This window comes from Acanthopagrus latus, chromosome 24, assembly GCF_904848185.1.
Source record: "Acanthopagrus latus isolate v.2019 chromosome 24, fAcaLat1.1, whole genome shotgun sequence".
Lineage (NCBI taxonomy): Eukaryota > Metazoa > Chordata > Actinopteri > Spariformes > Sparidae > Acanthopagrus > Acanthopagrus latus.
The window spans coordinates 14614487-14625963 of NC_051062.1; the positions used below are offsets into that span (position 1 = coordinate 14614487).

The window sequence follows — 11477 nt, forward strand, 5'->3', positions numbered from 1 at the left end:
CTTCAAACCTGAAGTTTTGGTGTAGAACTGGGACTCTCATGCACATTCAGCTGCCCCAGTGTCCTCTGGTGGCCTGACAGTGACTATTTTTATATCCCCCACCTCTCGGCTCGTCCTCAAAAGTGAACCGTTTAGTGCACTTCCTTCCTAGAAGAAGACTTAAAATGTTGGTATCTCCAGGCACCAAAGACGAGCCACCAGCATTTGACCGGTTGTGTGCTTTCTTCTAACCATTAGCATGTGTGCGTCACAATCATTTTGGAGTATTGTAACCACAGTATTGATGTTCCTCCAACGTATTCAAAGTATTGTTAATACGACTGTCATGATAATGTGTAGCTGTACCATGTGACCTGTTTATCATTTCACTCAGAGGTGGACTGTGTTAAAGCGATGCTGAGAGAAGTGGACCGCTGACTGTAACACACACTGCTGAACGCCTCTGGAACCGGGAGGACAGCTGTTGTTGTGCCGTCACTGTATTTTCCTCATTGATGTTGCAGTTAGATGTCGTCCTGTTTTCTATTTTTGTGCCTGTATGTGCCTTTTTTTTTCTTTTACAGAGCAGTAATTGTTTGCCATTCATACTCTGTTGCGTTCTCAGCGGATGGCTCGACCAGACACACCTTCACCTGAGGAGGAGTGAAGAGTGGAAATGTATAACACCAGCTCGCCGTTTGTTCGATGTTCACCTTTTGTTGTGACAAAACCACTAAGCAAGGTGTCAGTTCAACATGAAACTTTGAGCCTGACGGAGGAAAAGCACTTTGGATTATATGCAATAAAACATGAAAAGGCAGCTGAACGTGTCGAGTGTTTATCATTTATTACATATTCACCACATAGTGGGAACAAACTGAGCACATTTACCAAAATACAGTAAGAATATACAACAAACTAAGTGGTTAAAATATCAAAAGGCTTTTTAAAGACTATAAAGTTAACTCCTTCAGATACAGGATGATTAAAAGAGGGATAATTAATATCATTAGGCTTTTGGAAAAGAGAATAGTAGCGTCTCCGGCTAATGTTGCTAATTGCGAATGTTTAAATGGCACCTAAAACTGTGTGAAGCTCATCTGTCAAACCGCGCTGGACTTCATTTTGTAGTCATAAATAAACAACAAGTGACCTCAGACTGACGAGTGTGTGACTTAAATTAGCAGCATTCTGAGGTTATAAATAGCCGCGACGATTGTCAGCTGAGGGCAGATAAACACACGAGACACAAGAAGCAAACAGAATCTTCTGTAGCCATCACTTAGTTTTATAAACCAAAATGTGTCTTTAAATGCACAGTACGTGATTTCTGCCTCTCAGGGAAGGTTCACTGTCGAGGGAATATTTAAAGCTGCTGTTTGGAAGAGTTTACTGAGTGTTTTGAGCTGGTGGTGAGACTCAAAAATCAACTTGTCTTACAAACAGCACCTATAAAACACATATATACATACACATATTCCTGTTGTGTTTCGTTTCCTTCCTCACTCTGTGAAACACACTGATTTCTCTGGTTTGAACATTGTTACAAATGACATCTTATACGTTACAGTTCAGTCTGCACACAACAGAGAAGAATCACTGTAGAGTCAAAAGAGTCAACAAAGGATAGAACAGATGGACAGATGGGATGAAGGACGGGAATGGGGAAGGAAAGAGGCAAATAAACTTTAATAATGACGGAAACAGGGAGAAAACAAGGAAATACAAGAAAATACAGATTTGATTTGGTGTAAAATGTTTTAAAACAAGAGGAGGTAAGAAAAACAGATAAAAGATGAAGATAAACTGCGACGTGGACGACAGAAAAAGGGAAATACAGAAGCAAATAACTCCAGAAGTGCTTCAGTACTCCGGTCCAGTCGCAGTGCTCAGCTACCTGCAGCCTGGTGTCGGGTGTCTCCAGCGGCCGGTGGGTGGGAGCTGGTGAGGGTACGCTCTCTAACTTCAGTGTCAGTGTGTCCGCCGACAGCACCAGACTGTGACCGACCGGCGTCAACACCGAGGTAAGAACACACACACACACACACACACACACACACACACACTCTCTCTTATATAAAGCTCTCCTGGTTCTGTGGGTTTTCTCACTTCTGGTGAGTGTTGATGTTTGTGTGTTTTAAAGCTCGGAGCTGTGAGGCCCGTCAGTGCTGCTGAGCTCAGGCCCGACAGCCTCTGACGCAGCTGTCGCCCGGGTTAAAAATAGAGGAGCTGGAAGGCCTCAGATCACACACACACACACACACACACACACACACACACACACACACACACACACACACACACACACCTTATCCACACACAGATTTGCAGCAACACTGGTCAGATTTTTTAACACTTTAATTTTAGATTTTTGGAACAAACAGCACGAGCGACAAACAGATTCGTCCAAATTTAAACGTGTTTCTTCAAAACATTTGGGGAACTACAGTTACTTGCTGGTGTAGCTTAGCTTAGCTTAGCTTAGCTTAAAGACTGGAAATGGTGAGAAATAGTTAGTGTGACATTTGACAACCAGCCTCTCTGAAGCCTGTTGGATCTGTACAGAAGACAGAAGTGTGGAAAGGTTAAAAAGTGTTTCTGAGGATCAGATGTTTAAGTGTTTGGTTTTGTGCTGATTCAGCAAATGACACATGAGCGTGTTAGCATATCTTGTCAGCTAACGCTCAGACACAAAGCAGAGGACTGTGTTTTCTACAATATCAAACTATCGACTCGTTTTTGGATCGACTTCTTGTCGTTTGAGCTTCCTGGATAAAAAGATCCCTCTGAAGATCTTCCTTTCATCAGCAGGTTATTAAATCATATTGATTTTCTGGATCTTTCCGTCAGATTCTGGATGCTGATACGTTTCCTGTCTTGGAGTTTGACTCACTGAGCTGAGACATGTTTCTCTCCTTTCTCATGGTCGTATTTCTAAACTATTACATCCCAGATTTCTGCTGTCAGGCCTGTTTCATGGTTTCATGATTTGTTTTGTTCTTCCTGTCGTTTCTTTGTCTCTGAACAAAGCCACAGTTTGACAGATTTTTAAATATATTTCTCTTGAATTCAGATTAACTGTCGCACAGATTGAGCTTCTCTACATCCTTCACCAGCAGTAAATCACAAAGTTAATATGAATTTAAGTGATTTTCTTCCCGTCAGCAGGAAGGCAGGACTTTGGTAGCCATGGCGTCGACCAATGAGAGCGGGGAGAACGGCGATCAGACGGTTCCTGTCGGAGAGGACGAGGACGAGAGGAGCATCCAAGGAATCCAGTCTCACTACCTCCGCTGTCCGTCCCCGAGGTGAGAGACCACCTGGACACCTGAACACAACAGATTCATGTTGGATTTCACCAACACGGCTGGAAAATGTCCTGAAGTCCTGTCAGAAATATCCAGTGGTTTCACTCTGAGAAGTGTTCAGAAGCTGTTTTCGTACAGTGGTCTCTCAGTTGGTAGCTCAAATCAAATCATGCACTGGTTTCACTCTTGCAAATGTTTAAAAGCTGCTTCTCACATAAACATGTTGGCACGCAGCCTGAGCAGTGGTGTCTTGCTTCAAAAGGTGGCGTCGTGCTTAGCAGAACTCTCATTAAAAACACAGGTTTGAAACTGATTTCTCTTTCCTCTGTTCAGCTTCTCCATGGCGTCAGAGTCCAGGTTCTCCATGATCTCAGGCTCGGACGCCGCGAGCATCTTCATGGAGCCCATCCACCTCTCGTCGGCCATCGCCGCGAAGAAGATCATCAACGAGGGTGAGACAGGTGAAGAGGAACCTGCAGCTTTCTCCAAGCTTCACGTTCGACGCTGCTGCTGAGATCTTTGTCTCTGAGTTTGTTCTCAGTTACATGTGATCTGATCACGCTGAGTCTAATCAGTCGTTCTGTGACCACATTCTTCAACTGGAAGGACTTAAACGCCACTGAGATGTGTTTGTGTTGGTCTCCCGGGTCACTGCTTCTTAATTGTAACTCATTATACAATTTGCACTTAAGTACCGCATGAGTTTAGTTGCATGTCCTGCGATTCATCTTCATCTTGTGACCCCGTCCATCCGCCTCGAGGTCTGTTTGCTTTCAGTGCATGTGTTGTTGTTTCAGATGAAAAATTGTTTTTTAATCAAGTTTGCAAAAAAAACCAAAACCTGACTCGTGTCCTCGAAGCTCAGCAGAGAAGATCGACTGTCTGCAGCTCCAACAACAAAAGACGGGATTATGTCTGCACCTGATGAATCACAGCGTCTCTCCTCAGAGACTCTGGACTGTTATCAGATTGATTTTATGCCACTAAATTACATTAGTTGTCGGGCTTGAACCATTTTAAGACCTTTTAAATGAAATTGGATTAAACTGGAGATCTGCAGCTGTTATTTTTATCAGCAGTTAGTTGATAACTCTCCAACAGGTGGAGTGTAACGTCAGACTTCCCTCAGATCGTCCTCAGACTGCCTGGTTTGTTTAACCGGCTGTCAGATGAAGAAGTGAAGCTGAAGCTGTTGAGACGGGTCAGCTCTGCAGGAAAACTGAATTATTCTGAAGTCACATAAGTTCTGTGTGAGTTTGAGAATACTGAGGCCTGATTTCTCCTGATGGACGACTCCACGCAGATCAGACCTCAGTATTTGGAGTAATGAGCTCTAAGTCCACATTCAACGGCTCTAATTTGGCAGAATAATCTCCAATTACTGAGAGTTGGCGTTTCATTCCCTCGGCTCATTACCGCGGACAGAGACGCTCTTGAGTCGTGCTGATTGAGGAAATGAGCTGGTATGACAAAGATCTGCTGCCGTATCCGGCTTCTCCTCCCACATCACATTAAGAGCAGCTTAATGGACGATGTATGTTTCATCTGCAGGGCGGATGATGCAGCCGTGACAGCTGCATTAATGAAGTGATTGTTGTAAAGTCCAGCGATCTGTGAAGCTTCACAGCGTTCAGAGATCGAGAACACGTTTTCTTTGATATGTGTGTCTCAGAGAGAATCCCAGGAGAAGATGAGCTGTTCTTCAACCAGAAAGTCAGATCCAGTCATCGTCTCTCTCCTCCGTGATGAGATAAAGTCCTCAAACCGTCCTGGAGCTTCACAGTCAAACAGAACTGCAGCGTTCTGATGCATCAGACTTGATTTAAAGCAGAGAAACAACCAAAGAAACATCAGATGTCTCCAAAGTTTAACAGCAACAACTAAATCTTTCCGATCACATCCGATCTTCTTCCCCTCAGAGTTGCCGCCTCGCAGCGTGCGTGCCGAGTCCATCCCGGAGTCCATGTTGGAAACCGCCGAGCAGCTGATGGTGGAAGACCTCTACAACCGTGTGAGGGACATGATCGACGACCGCAGCCCCTACAACACCCCCTGTGTGCTGGACATCCAGAGGGCCATGGTGCAGGACCGGCTGGAGGCCCCCTTCAACCCCGTGGACGAGGTGTGGCCCAACATCTTCATCGCCGAGAAGTGAGTCACGTCACCCACGTGGAGAGAAAACCACGTTCATGCTTCTGTTCCTTGTCAGCTTACGTTTGTGTCTCCTCCTCAGATCTGTGGCGGTCAACAAGGCTCGTCTGAAGCGGATGGGCATCACCCACATCCTCAACGCCGCCCACGGCACGGGGGTCTACACGGGCGAGTCCTTCTACGCCGGCATGAACATCCAGTACATGGGCATCGAGGTGGACGACTTCCCCGACGCCGACATCGCCGCCCACTTTCGCTCCACCGCCGAATTCTTGGACGAGGCTCTGCTGACGCACAAGGGTGAGAAACGAGTGTTTTCAGGCTCCTTTAGGGTCCACACAACATTTCTGGAGCTTCACAGTCGGCTAATATTACAGCTAACATCATCCAGTTAAAGTTTTTGAGTGCACGTCCTCCTTGAATTTAGTTTTCTGACTTTCGGGGATTCTGATGTTATGATTCTTGCTTCCTTTTTGAAGTTACCACCTCCGTCTCTAAGATAAAGTTTATTGTGACTTTAAATTCTGACATGAGAGGTTTCACTGTGCGCTCTGCTGTCCTGTGGTGTTTCCGCTCTGTTGTTATTTATCTGTTTGCTACAAAGACAACTCTTTCATTATCGCTCTGAAAGCACATTATTCACCCGCGTGTCGCCGGGGGGTCGACGCACCTCCTCACTTACACAACACCACAGTTTCTGAGAAGTGTTTCTGTTCCTGGAAGACGATCACGTAACAGCGCTGATCGTCTCTCATTCATCCAAACTGCAGCTGACTCGTGAAATTCTTACAGCCACGTGTCATTTATATTTGATCAGCGCAAATCAACAGTTTTGACTGTTTTCCTAACAGACGATCATGAGATTTAAGTCATTCCCACATGTTTTCACTAAAGCTGTGATCGAATTTACATCGTATATTTTGTTTTCGACTTTCATTGAGAGTTTTGTTTCCTGACTACGGAGATTGTTTCAAATGCAATAAGAGCCGGACAATTTAGATTAATCACTTAAATACAAACCCCCATATTTAGCAATTAAACATCTGATTATAAACATGTAAGAAATGGATTTTAACTCACTATAAAGTAGCTGTAAACACACAGTTAATAAGATTTTTTATCTTTGTAGTAAAGAACTGATACGCGTGACTTCAGTATGTGTTTTGTTATAAATTTTGACAAAATTGTGAGGTCAAAAGTCATAAAAATGACATAAAAATCATAATACTGACATAAAAAGTCATAGAAATGACCTTTAAGTGGTTGAACTGTTGGGATCAGTGGTGCAGTGAAGGACGATCACTGGTTTGTTTATCTTCGCAGGAAAGGTTCTCGTGGTTTCCATGATGGGCGTCAGTCGCTCTGCTGTCCTGGTGGCGTCCTACCTGATGATCTTCCAGCACATGTCCATCATGGAGGCGCTGACGTCCATGAGGAAAAAGCGGCCAATCAACCCCAACGAAGGCTTCCTGAAGCAGCTGCGAGAGCTCAACGAGAGCCTGATGGAGGAGCGCGATGACGACGACGACACGCTCAGCCAGTGCTCTGTCATCGACGCACGCGCTCGTGCTCGCATCTTCGGCGAGGGCGGCGATGATGATGATGATGACGATGATGATACGGATAAAGAGGAAGAGCAGAGTATGGTCGGAGTGAAAGCACAGTCCATCATGATGGAGGAGGAGGAGGATGGGCAGAGCGTGATGAGCAGCATCGCCTCTTCAGCAGCTGCTGCGGCGCTCAAGAGCGGAATGATGGGAGACGGACGGGACACCCAGGGACCGGCCCGCAATCAGGAAGAGATTCTCCTCGAGCAGGACCACGGAGACGATGGCGAAGACGACGATGACGGCCTCGGCAGCATGATCCGCGAGTGGCAGCGGAGGAATGAGAAGTATCAGGACGATGACTGGTGGGAGAAGCAGCTGAACAGCGACGGCGAGGATGTAGAATCTCTCGCCGAGGGTCGAACGAAGAAGACGAAGGGAGACACAGACGTGGACAGCGTCACCAGCGAGGACGTCCGAGCTGTGAAAGAGCGACTGAAGCGTCGCAACAGACGTCCCCCCTCGGACGCCATGTCCACCTCCAGCTGCACGAGTTACTCTGATCTCTGGAAGCAACGCTTGAGAGAAATTGAGGAACAAGCTGCCACTCGCTACCGCAAGAAACAGGATGACGAAGGCAGCGAGAGCACCGCGACAGAAGATGGCGAACAACCAAAAAAGAATATCGATGAGGAGGTGGAGAGCCTCCTCTCTGACACCACCTCCATGTACAACTTCTGCCAGAAGAACAAGGAGAAGATGACGCCTCTGGAGCGTTGGCGCATCAAGAGGATCCAATTTGGCTGGAACAAGAAAGATCGAGAAGACGGAGAGAAGAGCTCTGTCGGAGACGGAGAGGGTGGTGACGGCGAAGGAGAAGCCAAGACGCCAGCGTTCAAAGATGTCAACCTGACGGCGTATCAGTCGTGGAAGCTCCGGCAGCAGAAGCGTTATGGAGAGGAGAACAAGGATGAGATTTTGGAGATGAGTCGCGGTGAGGACTCTGCAGCGATCAAACGGAGGCAAAGACGCGAGGAGATCCTGGAGCGCTCGAAGAAAACTTTAGAGGAGAGTCAGTCCATGTGCGGCTGGGAGAACGAAAGCTCCGTCAGCGGAGGGACGATACCTCTGTCCGCCTTCTGGGCCGGAGCTGGAGTGAACGGACCGCCGAGCGTCGCCAACGATGACAACATGTCCATGCTGAGCGGCAGGTCGTCTGTCATATCCTCAGTTTCACAGCCTCGCAGCATGAGATCTGCAGCATCTGCTGTCCAAGTCAATCCTCCGGTTCCTCCCATCCTCCCAGTTCCTACCGTCCAGGGCCCCGGAGGCGAACCCATGGTAAATCTCTCCAGCATCCAAAACTGGATCGCTAACGTCGTCTCCGAAACGATCAAACAGAAGCAAAGCGAGATGAGCCTGCCTCCTCCGTCACGTGCTGGGTCGGAGTTCAGCTATGGCGGCGCAGCGAGCGTGCTTTCAGGTCGCGGCGTGGACGACGACAAAGCGTCCTTGTTGAGCGGCGCCTCCTATTCCAGCGCCCTGTCGCAGGGTCGCGGCAGGGCGGCGTCAGTCCTCTCAGCTGGCGGGTCGAGCAGGATCTCCGGTCTCACTGGACGAGGCTCCGCTGTGGGCTCCACCCTGGACTCCACCCTGGGTTCCAAGAAGAACAAGATCACCACCACCAGCGTGCCTCTGTTCAGCCTCTTCCAAGACCAGGTCAACATGGGCAAACTGGACGCCATGGACAAGGAGATCAAGTCCGAGATGAGGGGCAAGATGGCCACCTACGAAAAGAAGAAGATCCTGGAGGACAACAAGCGCAGCACCCTGTACAAGAAGAAGAAACCGAAGGAGGACGAGGATGAGGAGGAGGAGAGGAAGAAGAGAGAGGAGGAGTTTCTTGAGGAGACAAAGAAAAAGGAGAAACCAGCGAGGACGTTTGGCCTCTCGGGGTGCCTGAACCTCAACCCTGCCCTGGAGAAAGACAAGGACACCAGCATCGACGACTGGCTGAAAAGCGTCAGACCTCCTCCGAGGAAACCGGCCTCTGGCGCCGAAGCCGAGGATCCCTACAACGATCTCGACGCCTCCGCTTCCGAGTTCGACTACTCAAGCCGCAGGGCCTCGTACGCTGTTGATGAAGAAGAAGATGAACCTTACGGCGTCTCCTCTAGATACAGATCGAGGTTGCAGGAGGATCTAACGAGCGAAGACGCTGAATATTCCTGCAACGGGTTCCACAGCCGTGCGGGGAGATCGTACGGCGACGAGGCAACCGAGAGCTTCTCCGACTTCTCTACCAGGAGAACCCTCGCTCATCACTCACGGTACGAGAGCAGCGAGACGGAAGGGAGGAGGAGCAGGAGGGAGGAAGCCGACGAAGAGGAGGATGACATCGCGACCTTCCTCGCCCAAACCAGGCAGAGGATCCGAGCTCGGGCCGCCGCTGAGGCCGAGGACGACGAGGTGCTGACGGCTTGGAGGGCGCAGCAGGAGGCGAAGTCACAGAGCAGGAGCGAATCTTAGAGGAAACTACTGACGCACAACATAAGAGCTAGGAAACGTAAAGTCTTTTTGTAAAGGTAGAAATCACATTTTTTAAATCGTAGATGTCGAGAATCAAGAAACAAAGCAAGTTTATATCAACATCAGTCAGGAGAAGAAGCACTTTTATCTCATCATGCATCAAAACTTTATATGACTGGTTGTTTCCAACGTCATCAATAAAAGTAGTTTGAAGGTTTTGCTTGCACCACGGTTGAATGTAAAACTGATTTTAAGCACATATTTTCATAAACGATGACGTGAAACTCCTGAAAAATGAATCAGATCTCATTTGTACTGTTTTATTATTTTATTACTGCAATAAATGTTCTGAAAAAATGACGACACGCGTTTGTTTGTTTCATGTATGATGAGAAAAAAATCAACTAAGGAAAATAATCTCCAAAAGCTGAAGTGTTGTGCTTTTACATTAATATTACTTTATACTGTTTTTATTATATTACAGATTATTATCATGTCTATATAAACTGACAGGATATGGACAGTAAGACTGTATGATAACCATTAATGATAAAGGCTAAATTATTATGTTAAACATAATTATTTTACTGCTAACAAACAATAAAATGTTTAACAAGCAGGCAGCTGCAATGTTTTACACTTATATTGATCATTCAATGTTTATGTTCCTAGATCATATAATATATATTATATAATAACAATATATTTTAGATGTTACATAATGTTTACACAGTATTTATGAACCAGCTACAAATGTTCACACTAAACAATTCTTGATAAACTGATAAAAAGTTTGATTCATTATAAATCTGCCTTTTTATCATCATTATACAAATAGTTGATATTTAGTAAACAGGTTCATGTTTCAGCTTATTGATTGAAGGACTATATGTGCAAGAGATCCGACACGAGGAACTGATAGATCTGTATATTACACATTCAGTTATTTAATTAATATTTGTGTCTTTACTGGCTCAGATTTAAATATTTAAAAGTTCAGCTGACTTTCGAGTAACTGAAACCACTGAAACACTGAAGGTTTCCTGCACATCAGAGCTGGAGTTTGTGTTTGTTGTTTAATGTTTTGAATCATTTGAAATAGATTTATTTGAAAGAATGATTCATGAAGTCGGTTGATGTTCTCTCCCCGTCTGTCTGTGGCCTCCTGGTGGCAGCGAGGCCCTCCAAGTCTCTGCAGCTCAGATTATATCTAAACGACATAAAATCACAGCTTTAGGAAGGAAACGAGCTGGAGAGTCTGTTACTGCACTTGTGTTTACTTGTTTTGTGTAATTCTTCTCCATGCAACTCACAGCTGAAGCAGTCGAAAGTCACAATTCCATTTATTTGTCCTGTAAAACAAGCCGAGAAGAGCGTTTCCAGGAAAAGTGGCTGATAATTCTCTTCATGTTGGTTTTGAAAGACTGTTTTGTTCTCAGAAAACTGGCGGTTTGTGTTGATTTGTGTAACTTCCATCACCACCTGGTGGACAGCAGCAGCAGCGCTGTTGATCTGTGGAGGATCTGTTGGGATACTTTCAGAAAGCTAATGATTATATATAACTAAGGTAGCTGTGTACCTGTTTACGTAACACGCACTCATGTGAGGCTGTAACACTTGCTGCAGCTTATTGTGAAGCTTTACATGCCACAGCTGGATAAACCACAGCGGGAATGTTGATCTGCAGCCGGCAGAAGAGTGAAGTGGTCGGAAACTAACAGGCAACATATTCATCAAACTTCCAACAATATAACCCCAAATTATCACAACGACCTCAGATGTTTTTACAAATAACCACGACATGATTTAATTATAATTTCTGTCACTTTAAACTTGTTTCTGCAGGTCAGTCCCACTTTGGAGCAACTTTCCTGAAAGTCATTTTGGGTTTGTTGGTTTGTCGGTTGTTCTTTTTTGAAGGTTATTAAATCATCATCACATTTCTGTAGTTTCTCAGAGCAGC

The 11477-nt window shown here is 45.9% G+C and overlaps 1 protein-coding gene across 3 annotated transcripts; it reads left to right on the plus strand.

Moving 5' to 3' along the window:
• The first annotated feature begins 1808 nt into the window (after positions 1-1808).
• Positions 1809-9874, plus strand: dusp27 (dual specificity phosphatase 27). Of its 3 annotated transcripts, none has more exons than XM_037091012.1 (6): positions 1809-2003; positions 3145-3287; positions 3621-3748; positions 5207-5438; positions 5521-5738; positions 6762-9874. In XM_037091012.1, the coding sequence occupies exons 2-6, from the start codon at positions 3169-3171 to the stop codon at positions 9512-9514; spliced, it is 3450 nt and encodes a 1149-aa protein (XP_036946907.1). In that variant the 5' UTR covers positions 1809-2003; positions 3145-3168; the 3' UTR covers positions 9515-9874. The 3 variants fall into 3 exon arrangements, with proteins under 3 accessions (XP_036946907.1, XP_036946906.1, XP_036946908.1); XM_037091011.1 differs by having other exon boundaries at positions 1916-2003; positions 3148-3287; XM_037091013.1 differs by having other exon boundaries at positions 1916-2003; positions 3148-3287; positions 3621-3739.
• The last annotated feature ends 1603 nt before the right edge of the window (positions 9875-11477 follow it).

Coding starts and splice junctions, on each gene's coding strand:
- dusp27 (XM_037091012.1), top strand. CDS start 3,169: ATGGCGTCGACCAATGAGAGCGGGGAGAACGGCGATCAGACGGTTCCT. Junction 3,749..5,206: donor CATCAACGAGGGTGAGACAG/GTGAAGAGGAAC, acceptor TCTTCCCCTCAG/AGTTGCCGCCTCGCAGCGTG. Junction 5,739..6,761: donor GGCTCTGCTGACGCACAAGG/GTGAGAAACGAG, acceptor TTATCTTCGCAG/GAAAGGTTCTCGTGGTTTCC.